We start from the raw sequence: 19,895 nt of genomic DNA, 5'->3' as shown, positions 1-19,895 counted from the left end.
GGCCTCTCACGAAAACTAGTATTTAAACAAACACAAAACAGTGATTAATTAGAGAATTGAGACCCATTCTGTTACCCACCCTCTTTGATAATTATTACCCCGTTAATTTATGTTACCTAGCTAAGCACACAAAGCAGCATTTATATTAACCTTCTCCTTCTAGGCCATAAGGATTCTCCACAAGCTTTTTGCCACAGAAAAGACGTAACATAACATAAGCATACCCAATAGGCACATGCCATTAATATTTCAGCCGCATTTAATACTGACGAAAACAATAGACAGGGTTAGTTTATTATTTTCCACATACTTGCAAATGCAGCATAGAGCATAAAAAATTTGTCCCACATGTTTTTTCTGTATGTATGCATTTTTAAAACTAAGTTGATTAATCGTTTCAACACATGCTTATTAATACGATTACATTTGTTATGGAAGTTTAACTTTGCGAGTTTAAACGAAATTTCATTCATCTGCTCGCTCCATCACTTGCTTAATCTCCACAACGGCCCCAACAGCGCTGGGATGCCTGGCTTCACCTTGGGGGTGCCCAGGAGTGGACATTTCACAGGGAAAAGCCAGGAAGGGTTCCACAGCGGTATGCGTACAGCACCAGGAAACCCCGGTTGGTGTATAAGTGTGCTTTACAAGTACAAATTAATTTCATTTCCTATTTCCATTTTAATAGTGGTTTGAACCCACGTGTTGGTGAAACGGTGGTTGGCTTTTTTACACTACTTTGAATAACCTGTTATTCCCAAATGAATTACTGTATCTGCCCTTTTGTATGGTGTTTTTTCCATTGCAACAAACTTGTAAATCGGGCCCAGAGAGGGGGCAGGGTCTACCCCGCATGTGAGGTTAATGTGCCATTTTTGAATCAGCGCTTCAAGTTAAATTGGTTCCTTCCTCTGATTGTGCGATATGAATATGTTGGATAGCCACGTGTAAGTCTACTTCCACAGTTTGGAGGTTAGTCTTTCACAGCCTTGCTTATTAAGATTGCAGAAGTGGGATGGATGAATCGGAGCTTTTTGGAAATCTGAGGATGTTGCTTTTAAAGAGAAAGGGTGTGATGTATAGGACAGAACCCAGATGCTTGGGAGAACTGAGGTTGTTACAGTGTGAAGGAACTGACTTTTGGGTCCAAGCACTAGAAACAGGACGATCTGGTGTAGATCATATAACGCTACCAAGAAATTAGCAGTTGAAATTAACAATTAGTAAGCTCTGTCAGGAGGGTGTGGGCATTGGGTTTCCTTCTTTGTGCCCACCTAGCAGTGTATGAAACAGAGTGAAGCTTCTAGGGAAAGGTCTGGCAAATTGAAGATCAATTAAGAGTAAGCTCTTTAAGAATAGAGAGATTAGTCAGTGGTACCAGCGTTCTCATTATATGTGATCTCTGATAATAGACTCTGCTTACACCATGGCTCGCATTAGGCCAGGATTTGGATTCTAGCAAAGGTCTGATCATGCCTTCTTTCTGACTATATATGGAGTTTGCACACACCATCCCTCTATTTGTGTCAAATATTTAAATATTCTCTGGCTCTTTGTATGCAGAGGCTCTGTTTAGGCTAGCTTTCAGATCTTAATATGCCTACACTTTCAATATTCATTTTTGCATTATGTTCTTGTATTAGAGCTCAGGGTCTAATTGTATCCATTGCTCTCTCTCTTACCTTAGTTTCTGAGCAGCCATCTTGTGAATACCTCTGCATTCACTCAGTTTTATAAATGCTACTGTAAATAAACTAAGACAGTTGCAAAAGTCGTAAATCTGCACTCCTGCAAAGACTCAGACCCGAGGGTGCAACGTTTGAACCTTGTTCAAGAATGGGGTCACTAATTTTATTACATGTTGCTCATAATACATTTACAGTGATTACTCGTTAGTACTTTGTTAAAATACGGACATGCATCTAACGCTTTTTATTAAATGGTTTTTAAAGTTTACCATAAAAATTGTAAGATAGCTTAATAAAACTGTCTGTAACCTTAATCTTCTCCTTTTTTAGGTCTCGGTATCGAGACCTATTGCTGCCGAGTTGCCTGTCAAGGAACACAGACCGGTGCACGAGCCGCCTGGGGTCTGTGGACGCGCTTACGCCGGCTGGCTGAAGAGAGACAGACAGACAGACAGACAGACACACAGACAGACACACAGACACACAGACACACAGACACACAGACACACAGACACACAGACAGACACCTCCTGCCACCGCTCCTCTGGGCCGGCCATCCACTCCGTGGGCGCATAAGACGGACGTGAGCATGCACATCCCGACACCGGAAGTTCGGGAGAGTGCATGCTCCCAGCTTGTTTATCTTCCTGTCTAGGGGATCTTTTTCCCATCCGTACCATTAAGAAGGGTTATTTATTGTACCGCAAAAATAGACACGCATTCACAAAATTAATAATTGCCACAAATGACTTGCAATATATGTAGCTATTTGGCGCTGTTAAATACAGTGCCTACATAGCAAAAGCAGTACCGAGTGAGTCTTTAGGTGTGCTGTATGGCCCGTTTCCCCCTCGGAAGCATGCACAATGGTACAGGCCAAGGCACGCGCTGGCTCTGGCGGTTCGGTGGCTCCAGGGGGCGGGGCGCTTCAGTCTGTGGAGCGGAAAGAACACGCTGGGCCTGGGTGTTTGGGTACTGGAAGTAGCATCTGCTGATGCAGGGGTAGGGGGACGGAACTGCGGGCCGAGGCCACGGAGGAGCTGACGGTCCCCGAGGACATGTTTATGGATGTCAAGTTCTACCCGGTTGGAGATCTGGATCCTCAGGTACTTGAGACGGAAGGTCTGGGAAGAAGTAGGACCCAGGCTCCAAAAGGGAAGGAGCGGTATCTGGCCAGTGCTTTCTGACCTGGGGCTTGGTCGGCAAGAAAGGACGCGCCCGGTCATTGCAAGTCTGTGTCTCCGTCCTGCTTTTAAATTATTAACACAAGAGGCCCATGTTTTGAGCTGCAAACTTGTTAACCCTGTTCTCGCCCCTCCTGTCTAAGCTTGAAATAGACTGCCCGGTATCCCAGCTGTCGTAATACCTATGAAAAATCTTATTCCCAAAGATGTGTATGGATTCCCGCGTTTCCTTTAAACCAATTTGATATATTTAATTGACTTTCCTGAGATTGTCAAATCTCATTTAGTAGAATACCCAAAGTTTTCAAATCAAATCTCATGTCCTGAGAACAAGCAACTGCGAGAGGCCGGCTTTTCACAGGCAGTCCCTTTATTATGCAACCACAGATACCGGCACATGGATGGATGGAATATATATATATATATATATATATATATGTGTGTGTGTTTGAGTGCAGTTAGACGGTGGATTAAGTGAAGGAGTGCACACAACCCGGTACAGCACAGATGCCAGGAGTGGCCTCGGGCAGTGCCCACTGATGCCCAGCAGAGGCGGTGCATCTCCTACGCCGCTCCGGCCTCCCTGAGCCGCAGTGTGCAGTGCAGAGAGCAGACTACCGGCTCTAATGAAGTAACAGCTGCCATCCATCACCTCCCAGACGCCGACACCGACTGCTAATGCAGTGCGCAGGGCTCGAGGCTGCCCCCAGCCTGCCTCCGCCGGGAGCTTTACTGGGAGAGGTGGCCATAGCTCTGCAGAACCTGCACTCTCCCACCATGGCAGGGGAGGGGGGAGGAGGGCAGAGAGTGAGACTCTACTGAATCTGCCCTTATTCACCAGGGCCTGGGAGTGGGGGTCGGGGGGGAGGGGCAGAGACTCTACAGAACATGTCCTCTCCCACCAGGGCATTTTTATTTTTATTTTTTGCATATTTATATAGCACGAACTCGAATTGGAGCGCTTTACATGAGCTCCGTATTTACATTACACATTCAGGTACGAGGAGATTAAGTTATTTTAGCCCAGAATCACAGGATGTGGGCGCGACCTCAGCCCCACCCCCAGCAGAAAGTAACATCTTAAATTGCTCAAATTTGAGGGGAAGAACAGTACGGCAAAATACGCCCCCTCAAAATCAAATGCCCCATAGAGCTATCAACAGTGACTGCCTTTTCTGTCTATTGCTTTTTTCTTTCTTTCCTTCGTTCTTTCTTTCCTCTTCACCTCTCCTACCCTTTGCGTGCATTGTTACGCCACCCCGCTCTCCAATCTGTCTTTCTTATTCTCTTTCACCTCTGTATGTCTCCGTTTTTCTCACTCAGTTCCCTCTGGCTCTCTCACATCCTCTCTCTCACTCACACTCTCTTTTCTCTCGCTGTCGATTCCCTTGTCACCTCTATCTATCGGTGCCTGCACCCATTCTCTGTCTAGTGCTCTCTCTTGCACACACTTGCAGACTCCGTGCCTTTCCAGGTATGAACAGATTTCTGTTTCTAAATGCCTCTGACTTTGTCGAAATTCCACTGTCTCTGCAATTCGGTAGCCCCTTCAAGAATCCCGGGGCTGATTCCATCTCTCAGCACAGCAAAAATACGCCACCTCTTTCCCCACTCTGAACACTCTGTGTGTGTGTGTGGGGGGGAGCTCTGTGTGTGTGTGTGTGTGTGTGTGTGTGTGGGGGGGGGGCTGTGTGTGTGTCTGTGTGTGGGGGGGGGCTCTGTGTTTGGGGCTCTGTGTGTGGGGCTCTGTGTGTGTGTGGGGCTCTGTGGCTCTGTGTGGATAACTTTTTTGTAGGTGGCTCTATGTGTGGGTCGCTCTGTCTGTGTGAGGGTGGCTCTGTGTAGGTGGCTCTATGTGAATGACTCTGTGTGGGTGGCTCTGTATGTGTGGGTGTGTGTGTGTGTGGGTGGCTTTGTGTGTGTGGCTCTGTGTGGGTGTAAATGCAATAGGTCATGCATTTGCCAGCGATTAAGCTATTGGCATTGTAAATGACAATGCCATTTATTTAACGATTAAGCTATTAGCAATGTAAATGACAATGCCATTTATTTATGATTTATAAAAAAAAAATTAAAAAATGCCATGAGCAATGCCAATAGCTCTACCTTTAATAATGCCGAGACGATTGCATTGTAAATGCTTGTTTTTCAAGTTGCAAGTATTTTTTGGGAAAGAAATCAAACTGCACAATAGTTTAACTGAAAAACCGCCAGCAATCTTTGTTACAAATATGCTTTCAAAGTAGAATCACTACTTATTCTCTACATATATTTCATATAATAAAGGTGCTTTCTGGGAGCATATCAACATCCACCAATTGTTACATTTTGCAACTGTGTGCAAGTGTTTATAATGGAACCACTGTCAATAATGCCAGCTGAGCTTCCACCTAACTCTCTTCGTTGGAGCTCTCGCACTATCAGTGAAGGTTTTACTTCTGCGGCTGTGAAGCTGAATATTCTGATGGAAATTTTGGAAGCCTCCACTGTTTTTGCAGAGCCCCTGCTTCATTCACCAGGCTGTCCTAGAGATATGCATGGGAGAAACCGTTCTCTTATTCAGCAGTCCATAGGTAGATTTCCAGGCGCCACAGGCGGGCATCGGGTGATTCACCTTTTAGTTGTCCTACCCATTACTAGAAAGTTTTGCGATTCAGATGTCGTCCTCCAAGAAGAACCCATACAAAATGCCCAGGCCTTTGGTATGGGCCCTTGGGACACAGAGTCTGAGAGACTTTATACTTTGGGTTGCAAGGTTTTTGGCCCCGGCAGTTTGGTTTTGAGCCCAGCAAATGCCACCTGCCTTTAGGGTCGCCATATCCATGTTTCATGTGAACTTGCAAAACATTAGCCTTCTAGAGCACATGAAGAAGCTATTCCCGTACCTGCTGATTGTAGGACTGGATACACCAAATAGATACTGAAATGTGGCTTTAACTGTGCAGACACCATTGCCTATGTGCAGTTGTGAGGCTAAGGCAGCATGCTCGGATGCATTATATTCCCTTTCCAGGGAATGCCCCGACATACTTATGGATATTCCCTATGAGGGAGAATGACTGTTTAAAGAGAGATTTTTGTTAGTCCTTGAATGCTTCACAAATAATGTAGCAACAGCCTGAGAACTGGGCCCAACTGCACCTGCACTGCAGTTCCACCAATAATATCGGACATTCCGTGGTGACTCTTGGGCTGTGGAGTCCAGCAATGACAACTGTCCCATCCTGTCTATTCCCTCAACAGATGTATTGATTTTAATTTAGGTTTAGAAAACTTCGACAACTGCGGATCCAGTCCCCACTGTCCTCTGTGAGCCCATCCACTTCAGACCCCTCTGACCCCTCCCCAACACTTCACATGTTCTTGCAGGTGGATGGTCTCCATTTTGTAACAATTGGGAGGCAATCACAATGGATTCCTGCGTCATCCATCTAGTCTGCTAAATAAGTGCCCTTCTGTGCCCATCTCCCGTGCTGGACTACTGAGATTCCTTCAGAGCATGCTTGCCGACTCACACCAACCTCGTTTTGGAGGCAGAAGAAATTCCTTAATGGCAAAAGGGGTCATAGACGTTGTGCATCCGGAAGAGATTGGTAAGGGGTTTAATTCCCTTTACTTCAGTGCCCTCAAGAAGTATTATTTTATGTTATGTTATGGTGACTTGTAGACCGCACCGCAGGCCCAGCAAAGGGGCATCCTGGTGCTGAAAACAGAATACTGCACAGCTTGTAAAAGAAGACCCCTTATAACGGAGAGAAGATAAATATTTTCACAGCTTTATGGAAAGGCAGATAGGTCTTATTACCTCGGATAGAACTGGGGAGCGCATTTCAGGGATTAGAGGCCTGCACACGAAAGGAGCGCCCTCCCTCATGGACCCTCTTACCCTAGGGACAGTCACAAGATTCTGTCCGATAGAGCAAAGTTGGCGGGAGGGGATGTAAAAAGTATGCAGATCGGCCAGAATACATGGAGATGACAAATTCAGGATTTTAAAAGTAATGCAGAGGACCATGAACTCTAAACGCTTGGCCACAGGCAGCCAATGGAGGCGATGAATGGCATTAGAAGTACTACTCCTCCTCAGCAGGTCAAGGAGAGCTAGAGCCGCTGCATTCTGAACCCTTTGTAGTCTGACAATCTCAGACTGGTTGACCCCCAAATAAAGGGAGCTGGCAAGTCCAGCCTTGACAAGATCAAGGCCTGGACGATAACCTGCCTGATTGGGGGATCGAAGAAGCCCAACAGAGGTTTTAGCCCCTGCAATAGCCCAAAACAAGTCCCTGCCACCTTTTTAGTTTGGGTTTGAAAGCACAGGGCAGTATCAATCCAAACCTCTAGGTTTTTTACTACCTGTTTATGGGCAGGTGCCCGCCCCAGCGTGGCCTGAGAGCCTCTTCTGGCTCTCCGCTTCCAGAACCTGTTCACCCACTAAGATGTGGAAGTTTATAATAATTTGACAGTTCCCGTTATAAGAGTGAAAGTACAATCAGTGTGTGCAGATTATTTTCTGACCAGTGCTCCTCTCTTCAACACAAAGAATATCTGTGCAGGTCACTTTTCATCCTGTAATGACCATGGAAGAATGCAAACTACCAGTTTCTGCTCTTAGACGTTTACTATCCCCGCACATTGCTTACTTTATATCTCTAATGTACAAGGCTGCGCTGTTTTACTCACTAACGTGTTTTGGGACGCTGGAATTGTTTCTAATTGCAGGAAGCCTTGCTGAAATTCTTTCTGTTAACCCGTAAAACGTTATGTTTTTACTGGCTTCCTCTCACGGGGAACTAGATGACCATGGAGATTTGTATATATACTACCTGTGTTTTCAGTCTGGTGACTGGTGTTCTCCATCGGTCAACACTCTGTCTTGGTGTGTCTAAATAAATCTGTGTTCTGATATTACTTGAGTAAAGTATTTGTTTTTTCTTCAATTAAGACAAGTAAATAATTCTGTCCCTGATCCGGGTTCTGACGGCCTTGAACTCAGGACATTGGTTTGTGCCCTTTCATCTTCAGAACTTCTGTTTTCATCTTCCAGTTCTCTGCCTACAAACTCAATTTGAGGTTCAAAGTGGCGTCAAATGTAAAGAATTTGGAGAGGCACTTTGGTTTCAGTACTATATTAATCCAATTGCCCACAAACTTTTCTTTGCTCAGACCCTCCACCTATTCCGGCATGCCTTATATGCAGATGTTGTTCTACCTTGATTGTCTTTCTGTGTCGTCCAGGCAGGCAGATATGTTTGTTTTCAGCCATTCATTTGTTTTGAAGGATTTCATCTCGGTCATTGCGCTCAGAAAGGAATGTTCATTCAGCTTAATCCTGTTATTAATCTTCTTGGAGTTGGACCTTAGATTAAGTTTAGTATTTATTGTGTCACTTTTATGTTCTAATGTGGTCTTTGTCTCCCCCACTGAAAAAATAACTTTTTTCTGTGGTCTACTGATCAGCTGGTGGAGATTTCTGAGTGGCTCTTGTTTTTCATCCTTGAGTCTGTTATAGAGAAATGTACATTCATCAAGTAGATGTGTGTCTTCCGTCACGTATATTCAAATATTGTAATCCTCATAGTTTCAGGTTAGGGTACTCTGTTCCTTGTCTAGAGGGAAATGGGAGGGAAGAGGTGTGGCTGTGAATCTTACTATCCAAAATAAATACACATCCTTCTCCCCCACCCCTTTCAATAACTGTCCTCCCTAACGGCCTACTGGTAATATTAATTTTTAAACTATATTTTTTTAGTTTTTCAGGGGCTGCTGTGCCTGTTATTACTGTCACAAATTCAGGCTATTGTTGTGCACACCTTTTGCCCTCTTATTGTGATTGGATACGATCTACTGATGAGACTGTGTTCAGGAAGCAAGATTGTATAAAAACAAGGTCATCCGTTGTTTGGATTTTTGTAGTTGGACTGATGTCAATACTTTTAGAAAGGAGTGAGAAGGGGGTCAGGAAGTGAGTTTATGTGTTAGTTAACACAGTAAAAGACTGTTAGAACAAAAAAAGCATTATTTTGCTGAACACTACTGGTGCCTTTATTCATCCTCCCTTACACATCGCTCCTAAAAATAAAGGTTGAGTCGCTCACAGACACTTTTGCATCTTTCACAGCGCCCAGGCCAGCACTCTTAGAATGCAGTCAACAAATTAAATTATACTGGACTCATTCTGTCACATTTTATCTAGTACCAAAGCTATACAAGAAAAACATGTCAAATAATCACTCCACTGTAAACCAAAAAACATAAGTAAAAAACATTATCATTTATGCCAATGTATCTAACTTTCACAAATGCGAAATGCGACACCTATTGCATTGCTTGTTTTAATTGCTGCAATTTACTACTGGGCAGTACTTTCCCTAAATACGTGTTTGCTCTTTAGTTTGTAAATTTACCACTGCAAAATAAGTGTCTGTCATCAGTTAATGGTAAAAAAAAAAATCATAGCATCCATCATGTCTTTTGAGCATGTAGGCGTGGTGGAGCATTGTGCGCTGGTATGTCATTACACTGGGGCCAAAAAACAAAATGCCTGCTGTGTCATGATGTGTGGATGCATGCATACAAATATGTCATCACGCTGTGGCTGGAATTTGACTTCTTTTTCTCGATCCTGTTGAGCATCCACAGCAAGAATTGGCAAAGCCTAAAGGTCCACTAACGACTTTCAAAGGTGAGACCTGTGGCTTTCCCAATGCTTGTTTGAGGAAGGAGACTGGCAGTTGTTACTTCCTGCTTTACATACAAAGTTACGTGATCTTCCCATACGATTTTTTGCACAGGCAAGTTTACAGGTTTATTTTTTCTTTTGAAAGCTCACCAGGAATTCAAATGAGGAAAATGTAAGAGAAAATATCAGTGTGCTCAGTAATCCACGTACCTTCCGCCAAAATCCTATTAATGTCAGAAATTGCATTCAGTGACTTGTGGAATGAATGTCAATTGAGTTCACTTAAAAATGATACTTTTTGTCAGATACTTGTACATCCTGTATTTGTCTACCATGAGTTGTTACACATAATAGTTTTAAATGATGAGGCTTATCATTTATAGTGTGATTCCTTGCTCCACTTTTGATTTATACTTATGTAATACCTATGCTGTCTAGAATTTGCATGCGAAGTGTCTAGTGAAATAAAGAAATACTCCTATTTAATGAACATGTATCTTTAAAAAGCATAGGGATTTACATTTCAATTGTAACTTCTTTCTTTTTTAAGGTTACCCATATACTGAATGTTGCTTATGGAGTTGCAAATGGTTTTCCAGATGACTTCAAGTGTAAGAGTATTTCAATATTGGATCTTCCCGAGATTGACATCACATCGTATTTCTTAGAATGTTTTGATTTTATTGAGGAAGTAAAAAAGGAGGTAAATGTAATTTGTATTTTGTATGTCATCTTAATGTAGAAAATAATGTATTCAGCATTTGTTTTCATGTACCACAGTGTTTATCAAGACCATGTTTGCATCCTAAAAACTTCTCAAATCCGTGATCCAGAAGGGGAAACATATAACCTACGGTTCCTATTTAGAAAAGAAAGGACGAAAATATGAAAGCGAAAAGTATCTAATGGGAAGATTTTTTGTTTTTTTCTCAGTACAAGGTGCATAGATATGTTTTGGAGCTCCCCTAGAAACGTGTTCTCGAGGCCTGGCCTGTATTACTTTGCCCCTCCCACACTGTGTTCAATTTAAACGTAGAAGAGCATGTTCGTATAGGTTTTCCTGCTGAACCGATCGATGCTTATGCCTCAAAGGACTGGTTCATTAAATGGCTTTACAGGCCAAATAAAACATTTAAAAGGCATTGGGAAGCTAATAGACCTAACATGTGTTTTTAGCCGTGACTAAAAACATTTTGAGAACTGCAACACTAGCGAACAAAACAAGCATTGGCATAGCCAACAGGTCTCGCATTTGGTACCTTATAACTTTTTAACCATGCAGCACATTATCCTGGGTGCTACACTACAGCTACTGTTACTTCAAGTGCCTCTGTTGAACGGGCACACACATGGCGATGGGCTTTCGTGCTATTTAATGAAAATATGATAGTCTTTTCAAAATTCAAAAAAGTGTATTTCTTTAAAAAAGAAGTTTTGACAATAATAGGCACATTATAGCAGTGCATAGAGAAGTACTTAATTAACGTTTTATTTTTTTACAACTAGTAGTCTTTGTTTATATATCTTAGTGAACAGATGCATGATGTAAGGGTGAAATGATATATGGGTGAAAGGACACTGAAACAAACAAATGAAAATCAGTGTCACATACACAGAGGCATGTACATGCACACAGCGGCACATGCACACAATTTTCAAATTATTTTTGTAAATGCTTGCCTTCCTCCATGCTTCAATTTCTGTGGTGGCTGCCATCCAGCCTCACAAGACAGGCTTTGCTTCGACACCCTCATCATCAGAATCCCCTGTGAAAGGCTACTCCTACCTCAAGGGCTCTGATTCAACTAAGAGAGTTCTAGTATCAAAACGAGTACAGGTAAGTTGCTGTCCATTTAAATCACTATACCCTTCTACTACATTATTTCACACAATCCTATTCAAAACTAGAGAGTGAGTGAAATGTCTACTAACCATGAACAACCAAATCCCATCATATATTTTTAACAATGGTTCTTTGAGTTCCGCACTGAGGATGATGGCGCCTCCGAGACACGATAATGGCTGAAGGTGCTATCCAAATGGCAATAACATAACGTGATTTCAAAAAATGTGAAACGCAATTTTTTATGCCAGTTCACCCTTTGCTGTTTTAAATGTGTTGTTTCAAGGGTCAAGGTGCCCGCAACAATTGCTAGATTCTGGCATGAGTTGTGCCTTGAAAAGTGCAACAAAATAAAGAGGGTGACTTCAGAATGTATGGGTTAGACAAGTTTACATTTACCACTACAGGTTCCTTTCTTCTGGCAGGTACTTCTTGGCAATGCTACTAGCCCTAACCCCATTCCAGTGCATCTTTCACTGCAATCGCAGTCTGCTACATCCCAAGCTGAAAGTAAACTGAAATGTAAACCAAGGTAAATGTAAGCAGACCGCGATGGGCACAAAATGTCTGCAGAGAGCCTAAGCCAATCAGAGAGAGCTGCTCCAGACTGTGCCATGGAATTAGAAAGAGGGCACACAGTATGAATATTTTAGAAAGATTGGATTCTCCCACAAAGTATTACAAGGAACCAGAGATCTGAACGATGGAAGAACTGGTGCATTTTATTGCAGATGTAGTTGGTACCTTGTTGAAGAAGGCACATTTTTGTGATCATACATTGTCGACCAGTTTAATAACCCCTTCGATGCTCATGACGAGCTCAGCTCGTCATGAGGCACGGCTCACTGCATGACAGGGAATGAATTCTCTAATATGCATGTGGCTTTCCTAATGCAATGGAATCTGGAGTCCCCTGGTGCATGTTCCATTACAGAAGATATAGTGGGGAAGAACACATTGCCAAAGACAGCAATCAATTTGTATCTCCACCTCAGGGTAAATGGTAGAGAACAAGGCGCGTCTTTTTGGCCCTTGGGAGTCTTTCTAAGGCAGTGCAGTGACAGACAGCATCACATGGGAGGGAGGCCCTGAAGCCGAGACATGCCCACTGTCTGTAGTATGCACCTATGCTCTTGAACTGGATGCTCTTTCTTTAAAGCAGTGCCCAGAAAGTCTATGACTTTTCCCTACAGCACATGGCACCCACAATATAATTCCCCTCCATGTGCTTCTATAGGAGACAGCTGTGCCGGAGAACCGGTATTACAGATTTTTAATACAGTATTACTAACCAAACAGTCAAATTAATAAAGCAGTCTGGTATTTGGTGTGCTGCAGAGGGATGAGGTATCACCCCATTTCTGCCTCTGTTATTAATGTGGTGTAGAACAACCATGGCCTATCACTTTTTCGCTTCACCTACGAAGGACTGATGTAAAAAAACGCAGTCACCTCCATTGTGCGTCACGCACATAAGCAATAAAAGGCAACAGTTTCTTCTTCTGCAACTTTACTTTGTTCTTCCACAGCTATTCCAGGTTCATCGGAAAGCCTACCCGGTCACTTCCGATGAGTACACCGATTGCAATGGAAAGTGCAAACTATGATTTCCTGGTTGTTAGAGATGAGGGGAGTGTCCAGCATCTCTTATCCACCTACATTGCCTATTTTTTTCCGATGCCGCAGTCCAAGTTATATTTTCATTGCAACTGAAGTTAAAAGTTGTCTATTAATGCCTTGAGATGGTTCTAGCAATATCCTATGGGCCACCACCAATAGGTTTGCATGTGCATTTACAGTCTCGTGACATATAAGGATCAGAGAGCAGAGCCTGTATGGTTCTACAGGCTCTGCTCTCCCATCCATTTAATTTAACTTGTGCTCTTTAGAAACCCAATGCTGAGGTCTATTTCAGTGCCTGTTGTGGACGAGAATGCTGTTCCTGTTTTAGCTTGCTACTGGAACATCAGGCATTTAAAGCAGGAAATTATGGCTGTGCGTACTTTTTAACAATACACTTTCTTTTCACACCCAATTTGCTTGCTATTTAAAATAAATTTTTAACTAATTTTTATATCTATCAAATTACCACATTTATCACTTTCACACCTGGATCATTGCAATGTTTACAACACTAGATTTATAAAGCAATTACAAGTTTCAGACTTTCTCATCCACGTTGGTCTTCGGTTCTAAGAAATGCGATCAGGATCCTTTTTTCTCCGAATGCAGCAATGGTTGGATGCCTAGGTCGGACTTGACAGCGCAGCACTCTGCTATACCTATTATTCATTCTTTAAAATAAACTTAGAGTGGGCTTTATCTTTAACCAGAACATTATTTCTCTCTCACTTCATACTATAGGCATTTTGGTGTATCAATCGCCCTTCTATTTTACTTTTATTGCCAGGCATGTGAGAATAGTTTATATCTCAAAAGTACACTAAATTGTCACAAATACATTTTTCTCTTATAAATGCATGGTGTATAGATAGCAATGATTTTTTAGGTCTAGCATTCAAGACCTCTTGTATATACTTTAGTATATACTTCTTTGCAGGCTTACAGCGGAGAACTGATTTTCATTTGTTTGTTTGTGTCCTGTAAAAATCCTTGCATGCTAGTGATCAATCCTTCCTCTATGTCCCTCATTTTGGTTGTTTGTTTCCTCCCACGGAGCAGGGACCAAGTACTCTATTTTTAAACATTGGCTGTTTATCTGATCATTTAGGGGGCTATTTTTTTATTTGTTTCCTGCTTGTGTTACTCTTTGCCAGTGTTCAGCTTTGGCACCATTAGCTGCTTGCATTTTAATGCAGAATTCATCCCTCTCACCTCCTTCCATATCACTCTTCACCCAAGTGTTGGTCTTTCTCTTGATCAGCACAGTGTCTGCTTTACGGACACCGCATTTAATCTTACAGCATGAGGCCGTGCCCCTTTCTTTCTGCATGGCCTGGTGACTGCTTCAGAAGGCAGCGCCCCTTTTTTTAATTTGCACACTTGCTAGTTTCCCCTATTGCCAGATTATTTGTTGCCGCATGGTACCTCTATGGTCCTAACTCTAATTTTCTATGCACTTTTTGCTGATGAACAGTAAAGCTCACACTTCATGGTCACCACACTTCATCTTTAGGCATGGAGATGCTTCAGGAGGCCACTCCCCTCTCTTCAGTTCTGCATAGCATGGCGGCTGCTTCGGCAGGCCGCGCACCTTTCTTCTAGTCCGCTTTGGTTCTTAGTACCAAGCAAGACTGCTGCCTTAGTTCTGTCTGGGCTCTCCTCAAACAGTTAGCGTCTCCACACCTTTGTCACATACCTGCACACAATGACAACTTTAACATGCATGGCGTGAATGCAATAAGGCAAACATTTTCCCTTTGTGCAGACTACTACGAGAACGGCTCGTGTATTCTGTAAGGTCTCAAATTAACCAGCGGACTTTAAATACACCCTCCCTCTCTAAAATAATCCATAAAAAAATAGTACTTTAACACCTTGCGAGCGGTGCAGATTTACCCCCGGTACTGGGCCCTAATGTAACTCAGCACCGTGAATTCAGGCACTGAACAGAGTGTCTGAATTAAGCAGACCACTCTTACCCAGTCCAAAGATCAGGGCTTGATCTATCACCGTTATTTAGCTCACTGCACCATCCCAGCTCAGAACCTGGCTATATGCAAATCAGTCTGTCCCTGGCCCAGTGCATCAGCTGGGATGGTGCAGTGAGCTAAAAAACGGTGATGGATCAAGCCCTGATCTTTGGACTGGGTAAGAGTGGTCTGCTTAATTCAGACACTCTCTTCATCACCACCCCCTTTTCTGAATCATTTTGTCCACCATAAGCGTGGAAGGGTATACTCGGATGTGAGTCCCTTGCTCATTGCACCATCAGGATTCAAGCAAGCCGGGCCGACGACGGCTGAAATGCCAGAAACCGGTCCCCGGTAGCTTGTTTCCTTCCCAGTATAAGAATTGGCTTGGTAGTTTGGTTTGCCGTGTTCCCATCATGCACTGGGACAGGAACAGACTCATTTGCATGTAGCCAGGTTCTGAGCTGGGATGGTGCAGTGAGCTAAAAAACGGTGATGGATCAAGCCCTGATCTTTGGACTGGGTAAGAGTGGTCTGCTTAATTCAGACACTCTGTTCATCACCACCCCCTTTTCTGAATCATTTTGTCCACCATAAGTGTGGAAGGGTATACTCAGATGTGAGTCCCTTGCTCATTGCACCATCAGGATTACACCATCAGGATTCAAGCAAGCCGGGCCGACGACAGGTAGTAAGTCTGGTGGCCTCCGTCCTAACATGCATGCAAACCATATTTTAACCAGAGTGAAACAAACTCCTAGCTTTCTGCATGGCGTAGACACTGGACATATGAAGGGCAATGAAGCCTATGGCATGGGCAATCAGGCCACTTAACTCTGATTAATAGAATCTGGAATTTATGGAATCCATATCTTGAGATTTAGGGCAAATGGCAGAGCAGGGTAGTCTGACCATAATAGTAGCATAGGAGGGTCAGAAACAGTCGAAATTAATTGGAAAATGAGAAAGAGTGATGTCAGTGCATTACGGCGTGAGCTGATGTCTCCGGGGCTCCTTTGTATGATGCACCAAGGGAAATATTTGCAGAGAAAGTGGTCACAGCAGCCTTATCTTCTGTACAGCCGTTTCTGCGAATATCAATGAGAAGTGATGCTTTAACCACTGGCAGAGACATATTTGAATACTAGGAACTATGCGAAGACGTACAGTGCCTAGATACACATTGATTATTTATGTATGAGAAAGGCAAATGTGTGTAACAATGCTTTGATTAGTTGTAAAATAAATATTTTTCTTAGATAGTTTCAGCGCATGGGTGAGTGCATTAGGTATTTTAATTATGCAAAGCCTGTTGGGATAGTTCTGACGCATTATTGAACGGGAAACGGAGATAATTGGATTGGCAAACATAGACTTATGAGTCAGTCTTCGGTATAACCTAGCAGTGAGTAAATACAACGTGCCATCATCCTTTTAAAACACCATAAAGGATTCGTCACTGGCCGAGGGGGAAAGGAATGCTTCCTGTATACCTGCTGGACGCCTGTGTGTGGGGGCGGAGGGGTGTGGGTGGGATAGGGTGGCGAAAGGGGCGGTTTTTTACAGGCACCGGTAAAACCTATCCCCAAAAGCACACGGAAATGCAATCCAGCATCTTGAGGAAAAGGAAAAAAGATATCCAGCCGCACTGTCTGTGAATCTAGCCTCTTCCGGGAGTGCTGATGCGTGCAGACCCGAACAGCCGTGCCACGGACCAATCCCGTTTTACGCCTCGAGCCTGGGCACGTGTTCTTCAGCCGGTGTTCTGAGAATGGCTGCTTCCCCGTGAGCGGCTGCTGCCCCTACGTCACAGGGTGCAATGATTCTCAGAACCAAGCTATTATGCGTCGCTCCCCCATGGCGGTTTCCACCCCCTACGTCATGGGGGCGGAGCCGTTCTGGTGCTTCAGTGTACTCGAAGATATTTCTCCAGACAGCGCTCGCGTGCGCTATTGATTGTTATGGTTATTTATGGCGGACTTGCCGCCGCTGAGAGCGGTCCACTCCGCGGACCTTTGCCTACTGTAACAGTGCGGTTTGACTTTCCCCGATGTCCTTCGGCATGGCATTTTTTTCCGGTTATTGCTATTTTTTTACTGTTATTTCGGGCGGAGCGACGCCGCTGCGAGTGGTGTATTCCGCTGAAGCTTAAATTAATTATCTGTGCTGCCCCTCCTGACAGGTTTGCCTTCCCCCGATTGCCCGCGTGCATGGTGTAATGATCCGGGGAAGCAGCTAATGGTGGTGCGCCTTCTCCCGCTACAGTCTGTGGATGGCTCGGTGCACGAGGCTTCATGGCGGAGGCAGACCAAAGGGCAGGCGCGCGTCATCTTCAATCAAGCAAGCTTCAATAGCTCAGTTGGGCGAGCGTTGGACTGCAGAGCTGGAGGACCCGTGTTCAATCCCGGTTTTCGTCACACTTGCAACTTCCTTTTTTTTTTTCTTTTATGTATTCATTGTCTTTTTCATGCGATTTTATATAGTGCTATTTATTTATCATTTATAAATCAATGATAAATTTATTTATTTATTCGAATTGATATATTCCGAAGGTGTCGGAGCGCTTCACTTTCGGACCATTAATGATACTATAGGAAACAATTTCAAATTAACAAATTAAAAAAAGTACATGTTAAGTCACATGATCAAAAGTGTCAATAGTGAGCAACCCAAATACATGAGGTAGTAATCGGTACATTACAGGAGAAAAAAGTGATATGTGTGTTACAAAAGCATAGAAAGCACAAGTAGAGGTATAACACTGCAATAAATGGCAGACACTCCAGCACAAGAACAAACGTTATTTAGGCAATGGTGGCACTTGTGCAAGTATCTCCACCAAACAAAATGTGAGAGGTATCAAACAGTGTGTTAGGAGAGAAAAGTGACCATACCATTCCATTTTGGAACCAACCTTTATGCAAATCAGTATTGATCCTGCACCCAATGGGAACAGTGCAGCCTGAACTGCCAGGCCAGGTCCACCCTGGACTAGAATCAAGCATCCTAGACCGGTTTCGGCCTTTCATTTTATTTTATTTATTTATTTTTTTTTTTTTGAGTGCGTAGTCACCCAGTGGGTATCCCAGCGCTGAACCTTTTACTCGCAAAGGGGGTTAGTTAGGAGAAATGACAGCTTAGGGGAAGAGTAGGGTTTTGAGGGCTTTTCTGAACCGAAGGAGGTTGGGTTCTGCTCAGAGGGAGTGCATTCCATTTGTTTCCTGTGTTGACCGAGAAGCGGCGGCCACCTATGCGGGCCTTTTTCACCTTGGGGATCGTGATGAGGTTTCCGTGCTCCGAGCGAAGCGTTCTCGTGGGTCTATAGGGGGTGATCCAGTTATTTAGTATGGTGGGGCCGGTGTTGTGGAGTACCTTTTGGGCAAGACAGAGGGCCTTGAAAGTGACCCTTTCCCTGATAGGGAGCCAGTGCAGCTTCCTAAGTGCGGGCTTAGCAGATGATCTAGCCGGGGTGTTTGTTAGGAGTCGTGCTGCGGCATTTTGAGCTTTTTGCTGAGTTTGAAGAGTGGATTCTGGAGAGCCCAGGTAAATGGCATTGCTGTAGTCCAGCCTGGATAAAATTAGGCCTTGGATCAGCATGAGACGCGACTGGAAAGGTAGTAGCGGGATTACCTTCCTGCAAGATTTAAGTAGACCGCAGCATATGCCGGCCGTCTTTCTTGCCTGTGTCCTGAAGGTAAGGTCGGTCTCCAGCCACACTCCGAGACTCTTGACCTCCTTCTTGGGGGTGGGGGGTTCACCCATGCAGGCGGGCCAGATTTTAGGGGGGAGGTTCGTTGTTTTATGTCCTAGGAGCAGGATCTCCGTTTTTGAGCCGTTTAGTTTCAAAGCAGAGTCACTCATCCACTGATGTACGTTGGAGAGGCAGTCGTGGAGATTGGAGGGCTCTAGCTTGGGGTGGGAGAGTGTCACCACCAGTTGTGTATCGTCAGCATAGCTGACTATAGTGACTCCAAAGGGTGAGACGAGTTCCTCCAGTGGGGCCATGTAAAAGTTAAACAACGTGGGGCTCAGGGATGAGCCTTGAGGCACGCTGCACTGGAGGGGGATGGAGGGGGAGCGGCTTTCGCCTTCCCATACTTGGTAGGAGCGTCGGGAGAGAAAGGACGATAGCCATTTCAGCGCTCTGTCTTTAACCCCAATATTCTCGAGACGTTGGGTTAAGACCTGTTGACTGACCGTCTCAAAGGCCGCGCTTAGGTGTAGGAGGACCAGTGCCACTGATCCTCCTGTCTCGATGATTTCCCTTGTTTTTTCTACTGCTTGTGCCGAGGAGAGCAGTGTCCGTGCCCTGACCTGGTCTAAAGCCTGTCTGTGAGTCGTTGAGGAGTTGGTTTGACTCTAGGTAGTGTGACAGTTTTTTATTCGCAAGTTTTTCCGCGACTTTACCTATCCAAGGGAGGAGTGAGATAGGTCTATAGTTGGAAAGGTCTGCCGGGTCAAGCGACGGTTTCTTGAGAAGCGCTTTGATGACAGCCTCCTTCCAGTTTGAGGGGACCTCTCCCTGTTCCAGCGAGATGTTATTGAGGGCTGTCAATTGGGGAACTATGGTCTGCGGGATGTTTTTAGCGAATCATATGTGGACTGGGTCGCTAGGGGCTCCGTTCTTGGTTGAAGTGAGTATGACCCTTACTTCCTCTTCTGTGACTGGGCCAAGCGACTCTAAAAAGGGCTTGTCGGGAGGGGGCAGTTGCTCCTTGGCTCTCTCTATGGAGTCTGATTTGGCGGCCTGGAGTGAGGTGAGGTTTTTTTTAATTTTTTCGTCAAAGAAGGTGGCCAGCTTGACGCATTTTTCCTCCGCTGCTTTGGGGTCCATGGGTTTCTGTGGGGGGTCAGGGACATGGAGGAGTTCTTTGAGGATGGAAAAAGTCTCCTTGGCTGAGCAGGAGG

The 19,895-nt window shown here is 44.3% G+C and overlaps 1 protein-coding gene across 1 annotated transcript in view; it reads left to right on the top strand.

Annotated features, from left to right (window-relative positions):
- DUSP19 (dual specificity phosphatase 19) overlaps positions 1 to 19,895 on the top strand; it is a 154,355-nt gene that overhangs the window by 66,478 nt on the left and 67,982 nt on the right. The window contains exon 3 of the mRNA XM_086955456.1: positions 10,102 to 10,254. Within this exon, the coding sequence (XP_086811582.1) occupies positions 10,102 to 10,254 (153 nt within the window). The remainder of the gene's footprint in view (positions 1 to 10,101; positions 10,255 to 19,895) is intronic.

This window comes from Lissotriton vulgaris, chromosome 2_1 (assembly GCF_964263255.1).
Source record: "Lissotriton vulgaris chromosome 2_1, aLisVul1.2, whole genome shotgun sequence".
In the NCBI taxonomy this organism is placed as follows: Eukaryota; Metazoa; Chordata; class Amphibia; order Caudata; family Salamandridae; genus Lissotriton; species Lissotriton vulgaris.
Note: the sequence above shows the minus strand (reverse complement) of the source record. Positions and strands in the feature narration are given on the sequence as shown.